This window comes from Paroedura picta, chromosome 7, assembly GCF_049243985.1.
Source record: "Paroedura picta isolate Pp20150507F chromosome 7, Ppicta_v3.0, whole genome shotgun sequence".
Lineage (NCBI taxonomy): Eukaryota > Metazoa > Chordata > Lepidosauria > Squamata > Gekkonidae > Paroedura > Paroedura picta.
In genome coordinates this window covers 27,066,882-27,085,448 of record NC_135375.1, presented here as the reverse complement: position 1 = coordinate 27,085,448, position 18,567 = coordinate 27,066,882, and the positions used below count along the sequence as shown (strand labels likewise).

At 45.3% G+C, this 18,567-nt stretch overlaps 1 protein-coding gene across 6 annotated transcripts; it reads right to left on the bottom strand.

The window, feature by feature from the left end:
- Positions 1 to 766: 766 nt before the first annotated feature.
- On the bottom strand, positions 767 to 16,545 carry SETD9 (SET domain containing 9). Of its 6 annotated transcripts, XR_013233041.1 has the most exons (8): positions 15,242 to 15,577; positions 8,752 to 9,116; positions 6,565 to 6,688; positions 4,800 to 4,915; positions 4,013 to 4,118; positions 3,788 to 3,900; positions 1,598 to 1,702; positions 767 to 1,346 (listed from the first exon to the last, which is right to left on the bottom strand). XR_013233041.1 is itself a non-coding variant. In XM_077347163.1 (7 exons), exons 1-6 carry the CDS (start codon positions 16,456 to 16,458, stop codon positions 3,813 to 3,815), a joined length of 819 nt encoding a protein of 272 aa, XP_077203278.1. In that variant the 5' UTR covers positions 16,459 to 16,545; the 3' UTR covers positions 767 to 1,346; positions 3,788 to 3,812. The 6 variants fall into 6 exon arrangements, 4 of the variants coding, with proteins under 4 accessions (XP_077203278.1, XP_077203275.1, XP_077203274.1 ...); XR_013233040.1 differs by lacking the exon at positions 1,598 to 1,702 and having other exon boundaries at positions 3,700 to 3,900; XM_077347163.1 differs by lacking the exons at positions 1,598 to 1,702; positions 15,242 to 15,577 and adding an exon at positions 16,439 to 16,545.
- Between the last annotated feature and the right edge of the window lie 2,022 nt (positions 16,546 to 18,567).

Below are 18,567 nucleotides of genomic sequence, written 5' to 3'. Positions count from 1 at the left end.
ACCCTATGAGGGTCCCTCTTTCCTGGTATATGGAGAGCAACAGAAGACTTTATTGTCATCACTAAGCTACGGGGAGAAGTAAAACAAAATTTAAATCCTCCCTTGATCTATTCTCAATTATAGGGTCAGGCTGTTTTTTGGTATGATAATGGTCGAGTTAAACATAGCTTAGTTTGCAGTTATAACACCTTCCTTTACATAAACAAAATCATAACCTGCCCAATTAAAAAAACCCTTCAAAGCCAAGTATCACAACTTTTATAATGTTATATGCAGAGTGCTATTTTGGTATGTATATTGTGTGCAGGGGCCTGACAGTTGGGGTCTTGTCATCACAATGTGCTCTCTTTGCCTGTGTTTTGTAATGGACTTGGTGAATGAGTCCCCACTACTGTTCCCTTTCAGGGACCCTGGAAAAAATAATTATATAATGACAATCAAACTTCATGGGATGAAGGTCATGGCCACTACTGGATGTCACTGGAGAAATAATCAATTAAAGCCGGGGTAGTCAACCTGTGGTCCTCCAGTCGTTCATGGACTACAATTCCCATGAGCCTCTGCCAGCATTTGTTGGCAGGGGCTCATGGGAATTGTGGTCCATGAACATCTGGAAGACCACATGTTGACTACCCCTGACTGAAAGGGACAGAATATTATGATGAGAGAAGGTATTTCAAGAAGTATTGGTTCAGAGAATTTCTCTCTCCCTTTCTACAGGAGAGTGCTCAAGGCTGCTTAAAGAAAGAACATATACAATTAAAGCTGCAGTATCAGAGATGCTTTTATCATGTATTCCAAACAGATTAAAAATAAAAAAGCAACATAAGCAGAAGCAGTGTCTGAAATAGAATGAACATTTTGTTCATATTAGCAGTACAAAATCCTTAAAAATAAACGGAAAGACCCTCCCTGTTCTTTGTTAACCATAATTTAAATATCAAGGGCCTGCAAGAGAGTTTATTGCAAAGCCATCCTTGAACAGAGAGGAAGTTTCATAACCGGAGGGCCACATTTGCAAACAACTTCCGATGGTAATTACTTGAGAGCCCCCAAGCCAGTATTGGACCATTTTGGCACCTAGGCAGCACAGAAAGACTTTCAGGTATTTTAGACCTGAGTTGTCAAGATCAAAACCAGTACTTTGCATGAGTCCAGAAGCAAATCTGAAGCAGTGCACTTGGAGTAGGAGGGAGGTGCTCGCTTGTTTGCCAGAATTCTAGCCATCACATTTCACAACAAACGTAGTTTTTCAACTTTTTAAAAAAGAGCTCAGTGTAGACCACATCTTGGCAATCATCCACTAACGTCAAGTGCCTTCTGAGTTATTCAAGATGGTCATTACTCTGTGGAAGAAACAACCATGATCAAGTAAGTGAACTGGATTCGGCCACTCTTTAGAAGAGAGTCAGTTTTCGTTGCAGCCCACAAGCCGCCATTCAGAAGCAGAACAAACAACATAAAATCATATCTCAACATACATCGTTCAGTCCTAGTACATCACACAAAGAAAGAGTTTAGGGGTTATCAAAGGAAACAGTACACAAGACATTATCTCTGCCTATATTTCCATAGCAGAAGGCAGAAATGTAGCTACCTGTACATGGATTCTTTGGTCATCTCCAGCCCCCAAAATCAAGAGTCTTCTGCTCAGAAAAGTTTTCTCTACCTTACTGGGTTCCAGGAATCCATGTACACTTGACTATAAAATTCACAATGAAACCATACATGAGCCTATGAGTCAATCACATTATCACATCACAGACAAAATCTCTTAACTAGCTTTTAAAAAAAATATTCCCCTATCATAGTAAAATATTAAATCTAGCCAGTGTGAAAGCATGGCAAGAGCTTGGGATGATTTCTATGAGGAAAGGCTAAAAAGACTAGGACTTTTCAGTTTAGGAAAAAATAACTAAGGGGGGGCATGATAGAAACATAAAATTATGCATAGGAAAGAGTGGATAATGAGAACTTTCTCAAAAAATACAGGAATTTAGTAGTAGAGAATTAAGTCAATGGACAACAGGAAATACCAGTTTACTCAACAAGTGATTAAAATAGGGACTCACTGCCAGAGGATGTAGATGGCTTTAAAGGGAGATTAGATTCATTTATGAAGGACAGATTCTTCACCAGTCCACATTCTCTTTGCATTCCATCTCTATGCCCTGTTTGCTGGTTCTCTAGGGCAGGGGTAGTCACCTGTGGTCGTCCAGGTGTTTGTGGGCTACATGAACATCTGGAGGACCACAGGTTGACTACCCCTGCTCTAGGGCAACTGGTGGCCACTGTGTGAGGATGCTGAATTAGAAGGACCACTGGTCTGATTCAGCAGGACTCTTCTTATATTCTTAATTTGGATGCATCATATGATTTGATTAAAGAAGGTCATATGGTGTGGAGTGCTGTTAAAATACGCCTAATGCTATGTCTTCTTTAAGTAGAAACATATGACAAGCGCTGGCCAAGTTATCTTACTGCACGAGCTACTTATGATGACGTTCCTGTCCTACCAATGAATGAGCCTGGAAACATACAAAATAATGAACAGAATTTCCATCCTTTATGTTGCGGTAGGTGTTAACCAATCCCCCTTTTAAAAAATCACTCCAAGTTTAATGGAATGGCTTTTTTGATAGTATCCAATTTGTAAGAACAGCCGACTATGCTCTGCAACATCAAGCAAATATGTGGGACAGCCTTTTGGCCATGGAGTAACCCGTGAAATATTCTTCAGGCTTCAAGTAAACCCCGGAAGTGATGCCAGCTGGCCACACCTCCGTATCATGCTGCCAGGTCACATTTTATAGTATGCATGGAACTCATAAAATAAAATGCTTGTTAAATAAGAAGTTAGTTTAATTTCTCTATGTGCAGTACTTTGCCTGAGCAAAACAAAGCATTAATCTCCACTGTCATAAAGCCCGCCATACAAAGCATCATGGGAAATGATCGGTGTGATTTGGAGATCATTTGTAACTTTGGGAGATCTCTAGGCACCACCAGGAGGTTGGCAATCCTAGCAAGACCTGAGAATATATTTTAACAGGGTTGGAAATGGCTGCCAGGGCAAGGGGAAACCTGGGAAGAAATGAATCCTTGTGCAGGCTATGCGCAGTCCTAGCATTGGATCCAGGTGTAGTAGCTCATGGCTAGGGATGCCAGCCTCCAGGTGGGACTTGGGGATCCCCTGGAATTACCGCTCATCTCCAGGCTACAGAGATTAGTTTTCCAGGAGAAAATTATGCTTTGGAGGGTAGACTTTATGGCATTGGACACAATCCTCTCCTGTCTGAGTATCAGAAACCCATCACTTGCAACAGCCTTCCATTGTCTGCCAATGGGGCTCCGAGAAGAAATTCTGAGAGGGGGAAAATGGAAGGAGCCAATAGGGGGAGTGGAGCAGATTCAATTCTCCCCTCCCATTCCTTTTTCATTGTGTGTGAACTCAACAAGGCCACAGGTGAACAGAAAGCCACTCTGTCCTCCTGACTCCTCCCTGGGTTAGTTAACTTGAAAATAATTAATCCCCCCCCCCGAAATGGACTAGCTCCTCTGGGGTTACTGGTAACCCTGGTTGAGAATGACTGATGTAGGATGAGGAGCAGTGCTGACTGCATCCATGTGGCATCAAAATGCATAACACTGAAGACTGTATTCACAAAGATGTGCTAAGTTGAGGAATGGGCTACCAACCTCTAGACTATGTTGCTGGCTCCAAATAGCTAGAGAGGCATCAGAAGACCCATGATACATTCAATGCAAGCACCTTAGCAGTCCAAACCTGTTTCGATGTTGGTTCTTCAGGCTCAGCTTACAATGGTGTAGTAGTTGGAAAAAAGCTCTTCTCCTGGCGCAATGTCTCGGAGAGCAACCAAAACGACCACTCTCAACGGCCTGCAAGAAACACATTTCAAGAGGCCATTTTTGTGAGGCTGTTGTGCACAAGCATTCATGCTTGCAGATCATGTGCCAGTTAAAACCAGGGGACCATGATTAAGATCCTCACCTCTGTACTTCATGGCTGTAGCTTACGTTGGGAAGATATTGTTTAAATTCTATAGGAAAACATCCAGGTATATCAAATTCCTGGTAGCATACGTTGGCTGCTTTGTCTGATAAGAAAAAGGGAGGGAGATTTAAAAGACAGAGGGTTGCCCAAGTGTGAATGTGTCCTTCAGCTCAGTTGAAGGAAATCACTGATGTTATTTCCTGACCATCCTGACAAGAGATCTGTTCAGACACCCTAGAGCAGCGGTCCACAACCCTCCTCGTCCTCCTCCCCGGCTGCTGCCTCAGGGGCTGCCCTGAGGCACCTTTGGTGCTCTCCTGTGGCCACCATGGCAGGGGCTCCCCCTCGGTGTGGCACTGCGCAGCTGCTGTTGGCGGCGCCCCCCAGTGGGTGGCGGGAACACAGGGGCGCCGGCAGGAAAGAAAGTGGAGCAGGGGCTCAGGCGGTGGTGGCGACATCCCTCGGTAAAAGACTACCCCCCCCCGGGCCTCAGTAAAATTGTTAAGCGTTGAGCGGTCCCCGGTGATAAAAAGGTTGGGGACCACTGCCCTAGAGCTTGGAACATCCCCATGGGCACAGCCGCATGGAGAAAGTAACATTTGACCCAGCATGATTGCATTGAGGATACCATTAGCTAAACACTCAGATAATTTGTAGCTAGGAAGAGATGCTGCTGGGTCCGAAGTCACCCCCCCCCCCCCCCATGGCTACATCCACAGAACCTTCCTCATGAAGAATTGCAGGGCCTCAGAACGAGATGCGGGAAACAGCTCGGTCTGCCTACCTGCTGAGCAGTTGTTGACATACTGTCCTACAGCCAGTGGATTCTGCACAGCGGCTTCAATCCAGGAGACATCATTCGTTTTCAAAGGGCCAAGCTGATCTCTCTTGCTGCAGGACCTGAAAGGATGTGCAGTGTTAACCCAAAGAATGCATCCCTGGTTGGAGTCTCTGTGGAATCACATGAGCCTTTGGGGAGGCCCTGCAGCACGCACAGGTAGGCAGTTAAATGTGTTCATGAACAACTCAATAATTCTACACCACATTCACAAGCAGCAATCAGGATCTGGGCACTTGGGACTACTTGTGAACCATCACAAGTAGCTGATTCTGTGAAGGCTCAAGGGTTACAGTGTTACAGTGGATGAACGACAGGGATTTGAGTGCCCTGCATAGTGCAGGGGGTTGGACTAGAGGACCCAGGAGGTCCCTTCCAACTCTATGATTCTATCAAGTCATACCCCAAACAATCTGTTGTCTATGGTGGGCCACCAGCCCCATACTGAAATGTGGAAAGAGGGGGTGAGATCTGGCAGACCACACAAGACATGGCTCACGAGCTGTGAGCAACATGGTCGATCACTAGTTGTGCCAGCCTCAGCAAATGTTCCATGTAAAGCAAAGTTGGGGAGGGGGAGGGGGAGGGGGAGAGGAAGGAACAGTCCCTTTCATCTCTTAAGTGCTGACATGGATTTAATTGGGGGGAAATATACAGTCACACTGCATACCTACAAAATGTGTTGGACATACGAAATGAGGACTCAAACATCATAGCCTTCTGTTACACCAAAGCAGCCTTCCTCAACCTTTTGACCATTGAGAAAACCCTGAAACATTCTTCAGGCTTTGAGAAATCCCTGATGCACTGCCAGCAGGCTACACCTTCCTGCCACACCCCCAGGAATCACATGTGTCCATAAGTGACATCACTCAGACACTCCCACTCAGACCAAGCCGTATCCATAGCACAGGGAATGACAGTAGAGAAATATTTTCAGATTATTTGTGAATAGAGCCATATCTGCATGCTGGGCTGTCTACCACTTGGTTTTTATCTCCTACTTTTCGTAGCCCAAAGGAGTCTCAAAGCAGCTTATAACCACCTTCCATTCCTCTCCCCACAACAGATATCCTGTGTGGTAAGCTGGGAGGGCTCTGACAGAACTGCTGTGAGAACAGCCCTAACAGAACTGTGACTAGCCCTGTCCTGTCAGAGCTCTCTCAGCCTAACTACCTCACAGGATGTCTGCTGTGGGGAGAGGGAGAAAAGGTGATTGTAAGCTGCTTTGAGACTCTTTCTGGTAGAGAAAAGTGGGGCATGAAAACCAACTCTGTTTCTTCATATATGTATATGTATGAGTATATGTATCGAGTGCATATAATAATGATTTAAAAACCCAAGTTTGTTTTCAGATAACAAAACCCATTAGAGAATCAGTGGAGTTCTACAAAGAAATGCTGATTTTATTAACTTAGGCAGATTGTGAGTGGGTGGGCAGGAAGGGATGTGCCAGTGTTTTGTCTCTTGTGGCCCTTCCTTGCAAACTCAGGGAATTGCTGATTGCCACTGTGGGATGGTAGGTGAATTCCCTCCAGGCCAGGCTGGATTCTGGAGAAGGAGGGGGGAGGGCATGAAGTTGGGTTCACTGTGGGTAGGCAGGTAGTTGTGAGTGTCCTGCAGGGGGTTGGACTAGATGACCCTAGAGGTCCCTTCCATCTCTATGATTCTAACAAATATTTTACATTGGCATTTTCTGTCAGTTACCTACCGGTATACAGCTTTTGATATGCCTTTGTCATTGCCATCAATTAGCACCCCATCTATGCACCTAAATATAAATGGATTGCCAATAGATTGGAAAAAGATGGGCTCGTAGTTTTCATACACCGTCCCTGTTCAAGAAAGAAAAAACCCTTAGATTTAAGCAGTAAGACATTTCTGAATGATTTTTTCTTAAAATCAGCAGAAAGGACAACACCAATTATTTTAATAAGGCTGAATTAAAAAAAAAATATTTTAACAGCCAAAAAGTTGTACATGCAAAAGCTTAGAAGGGATGCTCAGTTCATAAAGGAGGAAGCATTCTGGGCTGCAATCCCACTGCCATAGTTGGTTTAGAAATAAAACAGAACATCTCCTTTCATGATTTAGGACAGGGGTAGTCAACCTGTGGTCCTCCAGATGTCCATGGACTACAATTCCCATGAGCCCCTGCCAGCATTTGCTGGCAGGGGCTCATGGGAATTGTAGTCCATGGACATCTGGAGGACCACAGGTTGACTACCCCTGATTTAAGAGACTGTATAGATGAGATTGGGGAAACTGTATCAGGCCAGAGGATTGAGGCTTGGGCCCCAGAAGTCACCATATTTTAAACAAATAGTAAATGTGTTTGTCATGAGGGGTAAGCCAGGATTACTCTACAGGAAATATTTGGCAAAGCATGGCCATGTATGTTAGTTAGAGCCAGAGTCAACTTAACAAAGCAACAAACCATCTAAGGTCAAACCCATTTCTTTTCTTGCCACTATGTGGGAACCTTAAACTAATCTTTCCAGTACCATGTTGTTTGCAGAGCCAGCTTGGTGTAGTGGTCTGGAGTACGGACTTCTAATCTGCCGAGCCAGGTTTGATTCCCTGGTCCCCCACGTGCAACCAGTTGGGTGAACTTGGGCTCGCCACGGTGCTGATAAAACTGCTCTGACCGAGCAGTAATATCAGGGCTCTCTCAGCCTCACCCACCTCACAGGGCGTCTGTTGTGGGGGGAGGAAAGGGAAGGCGACTGTAAGCTGCTTTGAGCCTCCTTCGGGTAGAGAAAAGTGGCATAGAAGAACCAACTCTTCTTCTTCTTCAGAGCATGTGGGGTTTATTTCATTTATCCTTATAAGTATGTGAGGTAGGTTATGCTGGGAGACAGCCACTGGTCTGAAGTCACCTAGTGACTAAGTAGCAATTTGAAGCTGGATGGACCACGTTTAGTGCAAGTCTTGACGATCGACCTACTTAACTATGCCATGCTGCTTCTGGCACACAAATGTTAATATTAGAATTATCATGTTTTCTTCTTGTAAGACTCGGCTGGCAATGGGCTTTATGAGAGTGTAGCTTTATCCAGAGGGAGAGGGAGGTGGCTGGTGGAGTCCAGTTATAAGAAAGTGTTCCCTGTTGAACTTCTTCCTGCAATCATAAAGGGCATAGAGCTTTCATCAAAAGCAGGGCTGGCCAACCTGTGGTCCTCCAGAGGTTCACGGACTACAATTCCCACGAGCCCCTGCCAGCAAACGCTGGCAGGGGCTCATGGGAATTGTAGTCCATGAACATCTGGAGGACCCCAGGCTGACTACCCCTGATCAAAAGGACAATGGAAAACAGAGGGTCAAACCAGACACGACAATGAGAGGTCAGTGGTAGGACCTTTCCTTTTCTTTGTTTTTTCTTTTCTTTTTTTAAACTAAAGGAGATTTCATCACAGCCCCAACTCAAATCAGCTCAGGACTACAAGGAGAAGGGAGAAAATGTTTAATATTCCCACCCTTGCATCCAATTCCCTCTCTTTGCTAGGGAAAAGAAAGGCACACAAAAGATGGAAGAGCTACCTTTCCCCCCCCTTCCAGGCTTAAGAGCAGCTTGGAAAGGGTAGTTTTGATACGCAAAGCTGTGCAAGGGTTGAAGGATTAAACCTGCCCTGAATGGCAACAGGGGCAGCACGTGGCTGCAATTTACCTTCGAAAGACAGTGGGCGATACATGAACCGTGCCTCATAGAATTTGACCCAAAGCCCAGCAGCTTCAAAGCTTTCAGGCTAAGGGGTACCAGTTGTCCCTCTTCAAGAGTTTCTCCTCGGCTTCCAGAGCCCCTCACAACAGAGCGAACATCACTTATTTCAGGACAACCTGGCAGAATAGAAATCAAGTCTCCAAGTTGTTCACATTTGGAAATAAATTATGTCAGTACCAGGGTACATTGCTACAACTGTCCTGTGGGGAACAACCCCTCTGGTCACAAAGACTCCTGTTCCAGCAGAAACGAGTGAACTGCGTCTTCGAGCAATGCTGAATCCTAACGTGTTAAAAAGAACATCTTCTGCACGAAAGGGAATTCGGCTCCGCTGATTGTCACCAATTGCTGTGGATGTCTCAGGCTGGGAAATCGGTACTTCCAGATATTTAGACTGAATTTCCGGGAGAAAACTTAGAAGAGGCATTTGCCTGGTCAAGTCACTTACGAATAAAGATTTAAATGTTTTCAAGAGCATCTGAAGGACATCTTCATCGGAAATGGTTTTGTCCTTAGATTCTTCTGGTACAAAACGCAGAGTCCTGCAATGGAGAAGGGGACAGGGGTTCTATAAGTACAGGATGTGAAATAATTTGACAGGGGACTACGATAAACACAATTTGCTTGATTTTTTTGTGTTCGTTTCATTAAGAAGATAAAAACCAGCAAATTATCAATAACAGAGCCAGAGAAATCAAGGAACAGAAGCAGCCACAGTAATTTTTCTAAAAGACACAAACAATACTCCAGATAAACCTGCTCTATGATACAAAAATGGGAGGGAAGGCGGCATGGAATAGCCCAACCTCATCAGATCTTAGAAGCTAAGCAGGGTCAGTACTGGGAAGAGAAGCCACCAAGGAAGACTTAGCAGAGAGAGGCAATGGCCAACCACCTCTGCTTCTCATTTGCCTTGAAAGCCTCTTGCTGGGGTCACTGTGACTTGATAGCACTTTACACACACACACATAGTGAAAGAAAGACAGGGAATTCAAAACAACACGATCCAAAAGCATTAGCTGATCACCCAATAAAGAGGATGTACAGAAAGATTTTCACTTAGTGCCTAATGCCAGTTGCCCCTCATACAGTAGCCACACTGGTCCTCAATGACCAAGATTGGCAGAGCAGAAAAGCCAATGCTCAACCTCTATGGCAGACTTTCTCAAGCAGGGTTTCCTAATACTCTGGGGTTTCTTGATGGTTCTGAAAGGGTTTCCCAAATGGGTTAGAGTAAATTAATTTTTTATGTTAAGCATTTATTGGGTGATATGAACTGCTCCCCCCCAACAGCCAATGGTGGGCCTGGAGGGGTGGGAAGAGGTTGGGCCCCAGGTGGGCATGTATACAGCTAAGCTTCCTAACCATATTCTGCATGATCACACCACTTCTAGAGTTCCTTGAAGCCAGGAGAATGGCTCAGGGATTTCTCAATGGTAAAAAAAACAGTTGAGAAAGACTGCTCTATGGCAGGGGTAGTCAACCGGTGGTCCTCCAGATGTCCATGGACTACAATTCCCATGAGCCCCTGCCAGCAAACGCTGGCAGGGGCTCATGGGAATTGTAGTCCATGGACATCTGGAGGACCACAGGTTGACTACCCCTGCTCTATGGGGTGCACAGTTTGTTTCCTTTACAGCAGAAGACCCGGCGAAAAGATAGATTAGAATTCACAGGTTATATCTCACATCTCTTCTAAGAAGATGTACAAAGGAAGAATTAAAAACTATCTAAAAATACAGCTTCTGAACTGATTATGGTAATGCGTAGGGATCAATAGGATTTTCCTTCCCTACATTAAGACAGCAAGCGTAAACATACTAACAGAGAATAAATGATCTCTGAGCAAAGATAAGGCTGTGATTCATTAGGAGAACTGTGCTGAGATCGTTAAACCACAAGTATTCGGCTTGAGATATTTATTAGTTCCACCAGAGAGCCAGGAATCAATTTAAACTGGTATTCACTCCAGGGCATCTGTTTGTTATTACAGAAATTAGAGACGGAAAAAGACCAATTAGGCTTCCTAATCCACACGGCAGCCAGTGTAAGAAATTGCCCCCTATGCAATGCATTTGCAAATACTTCATTTCTAGTTCTAATGGTTCACTTCCCTTGAGAAATTATTTCATGCTCTTTTTAAAGGGGAGTGTCATCATCCATAATATTTATGGGGGGCTTGAGGGCACCAGGGGGGTGGGGGGTACAGCCCAAATCCATACAGAAAGAATGGTTGGTAAATAACATTATAGCTCAAACTGGAAAATGTTGCCTCAGTGGGAAAAACAGCTTCCTGCCAAATTAAGGTTTGTCAAGGTTTGGTGGAGGGATCATTTGGGCATGAAACTGGGGCCACCGTGAGTGGACAGGTAGTTGTAAGTTCCTGCATTGTGGAGGGGGTTGGACTAGATGACCCTTCCAACTTTATGATTCTATTATTCTAAGTAACAAGCAATCCAGTTGCTAGAAACTGATGCCAGCACTTCATATTATGACACGTCACTAAAATAAGCTAGGAGGACAGAACCATTGTTTGAACTATATGGCCATGACTGAAACTTTCTTTGTGCTGATTTTTTTTTTGTTGCTAAAACTTGATTGGGATTTGGTTAAGTGCCTCTTCCTGGGAGTTACACGTTAGCATGCACTGCCCCAATTCTTGCAATATGAAAGACTGACTCTTTCCATATAGTCTACTCCAGGGATAGTCAACCTGTGGTCCTGCAGATGTTCATGGACTACAATTCCCATGAGCCCCTGCCAGCGTTTGCTGGCAGGGGCTCATGGGAATTGTAGTCCATGAACATATGCAGGACCACAGGTTGACTACCCCTGGTCTACTCCACATCTCAAGCCCTCTTCTCTGAGCCCCCAACTGCAGGAGAAAAGTGGACAGAGACCATAAACAGGGCTTCTGTTTTCAGAATGCCCTTTTCTTGAGGTTTGCCTGCCACCAACTTTCCTTTCCTTTGACAGGCCAAAACACTTACCTTTACCCAGTGTTTCACTTAAGATGTGTCAACTTTTTGATGTGGAAAGACATCTACAGGCACACCCCCTGTACCACATCATTTCCTGTAGTGGAAATGATGATAGATGTGATGTCCATTTGTTCCACCCCAGAGAGTTGCTAGTAGCTGTTGCAGTGGCTGGCCAGGCCAGGCCCAGCGTGCAGGCACGGTTGCCTGCCGCCCTTGTTGCATGGCCAGCCTAGCAGTCGGGAGAGCGGGGCTGGGTGCAGAAGATGGGCAGCGGAAGAGGCGGCAGCACAGCAAGCGGGGCTCAGCACCGGCCCTACTCAGCTTCCACTGCTTCCGCAACCCATCTTCCGCACCCAGCCCCACACTCCTTCCGGAATCAATTTGTTGCAGATTATGTGGAAACAATTTGATTCTTTGAAATTTTTAAAGCCCTTTCACAGTCTTAACTTGAGGGCTGCTTTGTCATTTTAGAGAGCTCTGTTATTTTTATGTTCTGCGTTATGTTTATTACAGTTTTTATTGACTTATATGGTTTTATTGATATGTTTTTATTAGAATGGTCTGTTTTTTTGAGAGCCACTACAAGCTAGCCTGGAAAGATGCCATACAATTTTTTTAAATTAAATGAATTACAAAATAGAACTAGGTGAGGAACCCTCATCAACTCATTAGAATAAACTGACCAGGCCTACTCCTGTCCCTTGACAGTAGCCTGATCTACAGAAATAAGGTGCTGAATCATTTTGTGGTTTGGACATCATGATTGCTGTACAAGATGCCTGGGGCCAGTAAAAATACTGGCCACTCTCCATTAGATTACTCTCCATCATATTGGAATTTTTACCCCCAAATTACTAATATGCGTTTGAAGTGCCAGGAGCCACAACACGATCCCTGCACCTCTTAGAATACTTTGGGGAGAAGAAAAACAGATCAGTTGGATTGATCTAATCTGCTGGTTTTGAGAAAGACCTTGAAAAAAGTCATGTAAGGCGTTCATAGTCTGAGGAAGAGTACTTGCATTCGAAAGCTCATGCCCTGAATAAATCTTTGTTGGCCTTAAAGGTGCTACCGGACTCTGATTTTCTTGAAGAAAGTGGTGAATGTAAGAAGAGCCCTGCTGGATCAAATCAGTGGTCCACCTAGTACAACATATTCTTTCACACAGGAGTCAATCTGTTGTCCTACAGGGTCAATGAACATGACATAAAGGCCAAGATTTCCCCTGATGTTGTCTCCTAGCACCGGTATTTAGGGTTTGCTGCCACTGTATATATTCTTATCCAACAGAGCCAGAATATATAATAGAAATGTATAACTCCTCAATTCCACGGATCTCTGGATGAGACTACCAAGATCTTGTTGAATCTGGCTTTTGCCCTGTTTAGCACAAAAACTGGCAGACAGATAACATTAGACGGCCTCACAGGAACAGGCCTTGGTGATGTGGTTCTTAGAAAAAAGCCCTTCTTGGACACGAGGTTCCAGAAGGTGGAGCTGTGGAACTTCTGTTCTGCCTCTTGACCACTGGCTTATGGGGTTCTAAAAGGCTCCAAGTTGTCTACTAGACATTACAACTACACAAACCCATTGGGAAAGGTCACCCAGAGATCTGAAATATATTGTCACCAATATGCACAGGATTGTCAGTTCTAGCTGTCCTTTCTGTTTGAATCTGAGCTTGCATAGTATACCAGTTTCATAGTGTCACTCCAGTGGCTGCCCATCAGCTACCAGGTTCCATTCTTTTTCTTATTTTTGTTAACATTTTATTCTGCTTGTTCAACTACAAATAACACCACCACAATTGAACCAAAAACAACACAAACATCACTTCACAACCCAAAATTTGACTTCCCACCTAACTCACCCTCCTGGACAAATAAATCCACTTCCTGTGCCAAAAACTAATTAGAATTGTCTGTTGATTTGCTTTCTTTATGTTTTATAAAATTTTGCAGAAAGATTTTCTTCATGTAGCTCCAGAAAGGTGACCATTGTTCATAATATTTCTCCAATTTTGCATCCTTTAATAGTGCCGTTAGTCTGGCTAAATCTGTAGAACTCAACATTTTCTCTAGCCAGACTTCTGTAGTACCAGGTTCCATTCTTGATACTAGCTGTCACATACAGCTTTGGACCCTTGTATCTACAGGACTCTCCTGCTATGCCCCCACCATGACAGCCTGGATCATCTGAACAGGGTCATCTATGGTGCCACCCTGCAAAGGAGCAAGATAACTTCTCTTGTTATAGCCTCTACCTTGTGGAATGGCCTGCCTGAGGAGACCAAGAAGGCTTCCACACTCTTGTCATTCCATAAACTGGGTAAAACCAAATTGTTTAGGATGGCATTTTATACATATAATAGGACTATATTATATATTAGAATAAAGTGGTTCAAGAAAGTGCTTGTATACAGGGAACAGGAATGCAAACTATACCAATGTATATTTCTCTAATTCAATATGTCTGTGCATACTAACAGATTGGGGTCGTGGACTGACAAGACAGATCATTCTACAAACCTGAGAAATGCAGAAAAATCTGAAACCTAAAAACAACCCAAAATAAAAATCCACAGAGCAGTTAAAAAAACCCATATGACAAAAGGAGCATCTGCAGCTTTAAGAAAAAAAGGCCCTCGGTGGGCATTGCTAGAAGACCAGAACAATTTTGCCAGCCTCTGAGACTTGGTTTGTCAAGACAAGGCAAGGGGAAGGATCAGGGCCCTTTCCAGGCCCTTGAGAGAAGACTCACTGGGGCCAGGGCCAGCCACTATTTGCTTACATGAGTCAGCCAGGTCCAGCTGCTTGCTACTGCTCAACAGCAACTACCCCACAAGCACCAATATGGTGTAGTGGTTAAATTTTTAGACTAGCATCTGGGAGACCCAGGTTCAAAACTCATGTCGTTGTGGGAGGTCACTGGGTGACTTCAGGCCAGTCACGCGTTATCAGCCTACCATACCTCACAGGGCAGTTGCCAGGATAAAATGGAGGAGAGGAGACTGTTGTAAGTTGCTTTGGGTCCCCAAGTTGTAGTAGAAGGGGGAAGAAGAAATAGCATGGGGGGGGGGGACAGGGAGAAGTGTGGTTCTCTCCCCATACAAATAAGCTCAGCTGGCTTGTGCAACTTGGCTAGAATTCTTCTGGGGAGAGATTGCCAGGGACCAGGAAGGAGGGAAAGGGCAGCTAAAGGTGGGTTGGCTGGTGGGTAGAAAGGAGAGAAGGAAGCAGGAAAGGAAGAGAGGCTATTGGGGCTTTCAGGGAAGGAAGGAGGGAAGAGCGGGGAAGAGGGAAACGACATGCTCCCCACAAGTCTCTTGCTTCTGGTTTATTTGTTTGCAGGATACATTACCCTACTCGTGAAGAACGGCAGTCTCGTTTTCGCTCACAGAACGGCGGAAACCGAGACAGACTCGCCTTTTGCAAAGCGGGGGTTCGCAAGTATCCCAGACAGGGCTGCCAGCTCTGGGCGGGGAAATAGCAGGGCGTGCAATGCAATGCAGCCCCCCCCCCCAAAGTAGCCATTTCCGCCAGAAAAACCGATCTCTCGAGACTGGAGATGGGCTGTCATTCCGGGAGATCCCCCGGCCCCACCTGGAGGCTGGCAAACTTAATTGCAGCGGAGAATTCACCTCCCCCTCCTCTGGTCGGCCGCCAGTCTCACCCCCCGGTCTTCACCTGCGCTTGTGGCCGAGGTTGAGCGCGATCCAGGGCACGAAGCGGTACTTGTAGGACTCCCAGCGCCTCCGCAGGGCTGTCAGCATGGCGAAGGTCGCGCCGGCAGCCCGGGCTGTCTGTGCCGCTCCTCGGCGGGCTGCTGCCTGCCAGGGCCCCTCTCCTCCCCAGGCCGCAAGGGAGACGTCTCCCCCGTGGGCTGCTTCCCGAAAGCACGCGGACAGACCGGACGGGAAGGCCGCTGCCACGCTCTCGGCGTGAGGTCCCGGGCAGGCTGCGGAACCAAATGTCTCCGGCGGGGCTTGCGGGGGCACCATTTCGAGGGAGGACGGAGGCGGAAATGGTGTCCCGGCCTCTTCCAGCCCGAGCCCTGAGAGCCCCAGGGGGTTAGGGTTGACAACCCTGGGTTGGAAGAGACCTGGAGACTTTGGGGGTGAAGCCGGGAGGCACCTCAGTGGGTGTAATGGCATCCTCCAAAGCATCCATTTCCTCCAGGGGAGCTGCTCTCTTGTCGCCAGGAGATGAGCGCTCATTCCATGGGATCCCCAGTTCCCATCCCTCGCAGTGCCCTCAAATCCTACAGTCCTCTCGCCTTCCAGAGGGCAGCGGGAAACCAGCCTTTTCGGCCGCAAGGGCTGCTATTAGCCGCAGATGGAGCATTTCGAAGTGCCACGCCAGGACAGGCTGTGGCCAGGGCTGCTAAAGGGGGGTAGGGTTGCTAGGCTGTGAAACTCCTGAGGATCTGGCCTGAGGGGAGCCTGGGCCTCAGCGGAGTACAATGCCATAGGTTTACCCCCTCCAACGCACCCATTCTCTCCAGGAGTCGAGATGAGCTGTAATTCAAAGGAATGCCTCCTGGAGGGTGGCATCCCTGGCTGGACTGGCGGAAGCAGCTGTAACAGGAGAGCAAGCGTCATTGTAGGAAACGCTGCAAGGAACGAAAGCCTTCTCTGGAATTTTGTATCCCATAACAGCCTTGAATGACTGAGGAGTTTTGGTGCATGGTTCTGTTGAATATATTAAGTGCCCTTATTGGAGGTGCTAGCTTTCAAAGAGATTGTCCGGAACAATGGTACAGTTGTAGCCTTCCTATAATAATCTCTTCCCTCCTCCCATAATGTAGGAAAAAGAGGAGAAACATAGAAAACAGGTATTTGGCTAGAAATTCCTGTGGCTATCTAGTCACAGGATTTCACTTACCACAACCTGCTCGGTCCCATTTTCTTTAGAAACACTTTTTTGGATCAGACCAGAGACCCATCCAGTGCAGCATCCTTTTTCCTCTTGTGGTTAGCTCAGAAACCTTGTATTCTGCCGTCATCCCACCTGTAGTTTCCAGGGTCAAATCAAGGTGCTGTTTACTATTGTTTATAAAGTCTTGCATGTCCTGGGACCACCCATCTACAGGGCCGCTTCTCCCAGGATGCTCCACTAGAGGGCCAGCCTTGAGCAAGGCCTTTCAGAGGTGCTGCTCTAAACATGGGAAAGGTCAGGGACTGCCCGCACCCCAGAATTTTCTGAGCTGTTCCCGGGAGAGCAGTATACACATTTAATAAATAATACTGGACTCACTTGCTCAGCGTTGGCTTTCTTACAGCAGCACTATTTCCTAAAGTACACTTTATTTGTCATGCTTCTGTGGTTCCCCTCTCCATTTCCTGTGATCGTCTTAAACCTGGTATAGGAAAATGTCTTAGCATCTTTGAACACCATGTGGACAGACAAGTTTGTACTTTTTCCCCCTCCAGGTCTCTCCATTAGTAGCAAAATTTTCCTTGCCTCATCCCTAGTGGCCACCATTCTTTGCACAAATGCATACACATATTGGAGGGCTTTTCTGGGGTTTAATAAGAATCGCTAGATTGCTATAGCATTGCAATGTTATAAATGTTCCATTGCCATGATTGATTAGTTTTCATTTAAAAAAATAAACATGTAGCCTTTGTAACTGTGGAGTTACAAGGGGAAAGGTGCAGGCTGCAGTTTCCCTTACAGCTAAAATTTAAAAGGCTAGATTTTTAAAAAAATGAAAGCTGGGAATATACTAGTGGCACTTGGGGTTTTATGAGGGGAATGGAGGAGGCAAGTGGACTCCTGGTGTTTTTTGATTGAAAACTTCCTAATTCTAAGTACTGCACTCCAAAATTTTAATCTGCAGAGTTTCATGGGTAGATATATTACTTCTCTGGTAAAGTTGATGGCAGACTTGCATTTGAGATCCAACATCAGGAAGCTAAAGCTAAACAGTTCAGTTTACATTGTACAAACAGTGTAAGAGGAGAATTGGAGCTTCAACAGTATTTTCTTTGCAGAGGGATGTGGGTGATAAATGAGTATTCCTTAAAACGTACCATAGCCCAACATATCCCTAGCAGTGTTTGCAGAAATGTTTTCACTCCTGCCAAACAAATTATGGATGGGATTGTGTTCTTGATAGAAAACTCTGTACTCCCAGCTATGAGAGGAGTTGGGGGAGACTTCATGGGTCAAAGTTCTAGTGCTGTTGGAAAACAGGTTATGTCATCAGTTGTCAAAAATAGATTGAAATAACAGTGAAACAATGACCACATGTGTTAAGCTGAGAAGCCAAAGTGCCATCATCTGGAATGCCTTTTAAACATTCCATTCCACCCCCTTGTCATTTGAATGTTGTGGCAAGTACTTACGGTGAACCATTCTTAGCTCTATTACCTCGTTCAGGAAAAATGAAAGATGAAAACCATCCACCAGGTTCTTCATTTTAAACATATTCTTTACTGATTTGTTACAGAGAAGATCTACATTCTTCTCTTCATTGTTATGTGATTTCATTCATTGAACATTTTGCAATTACTCTGTGCTTGGATCCCCAACAAAATGGTGTAAAAGTGTATCATATCTGAGTATAGGCATACAGGATAAAGGATTGATGCATGTCGTGACTGAAGATGAGGATTTTAAGGACTTTCTACAGAGTCAGTGTGCTTTGCTTGGAGTGGCATTTGTAATGCCCCTGTATATAGCGTGGCCTCCTTTGGAATATTAAGTACAGTTCTGGTTGCTGTATCTCAAAAAGGACATTGTAGAGCTGAAAAAAGTACAAGATAATTAAGGGGTTGGAGTACCTTCCTTCTGAGGAAAGGGTGAAGAATCTGGGACTGTTCATTTTAGAAAAGAGACCACTAAGGGGAGACATGATAGAAGTCGAGTGGGGTTTATCCCTCTCCCAAAATACTAGAACTAGTTGAGGGCACAAATGGAAATACTTCACACAGAGTGTGATTAAAGTGTACAATTCACAGCCAGAGGATTCAATGATGGCCAGGAATAAACAACTTTAAAAAGGGTTT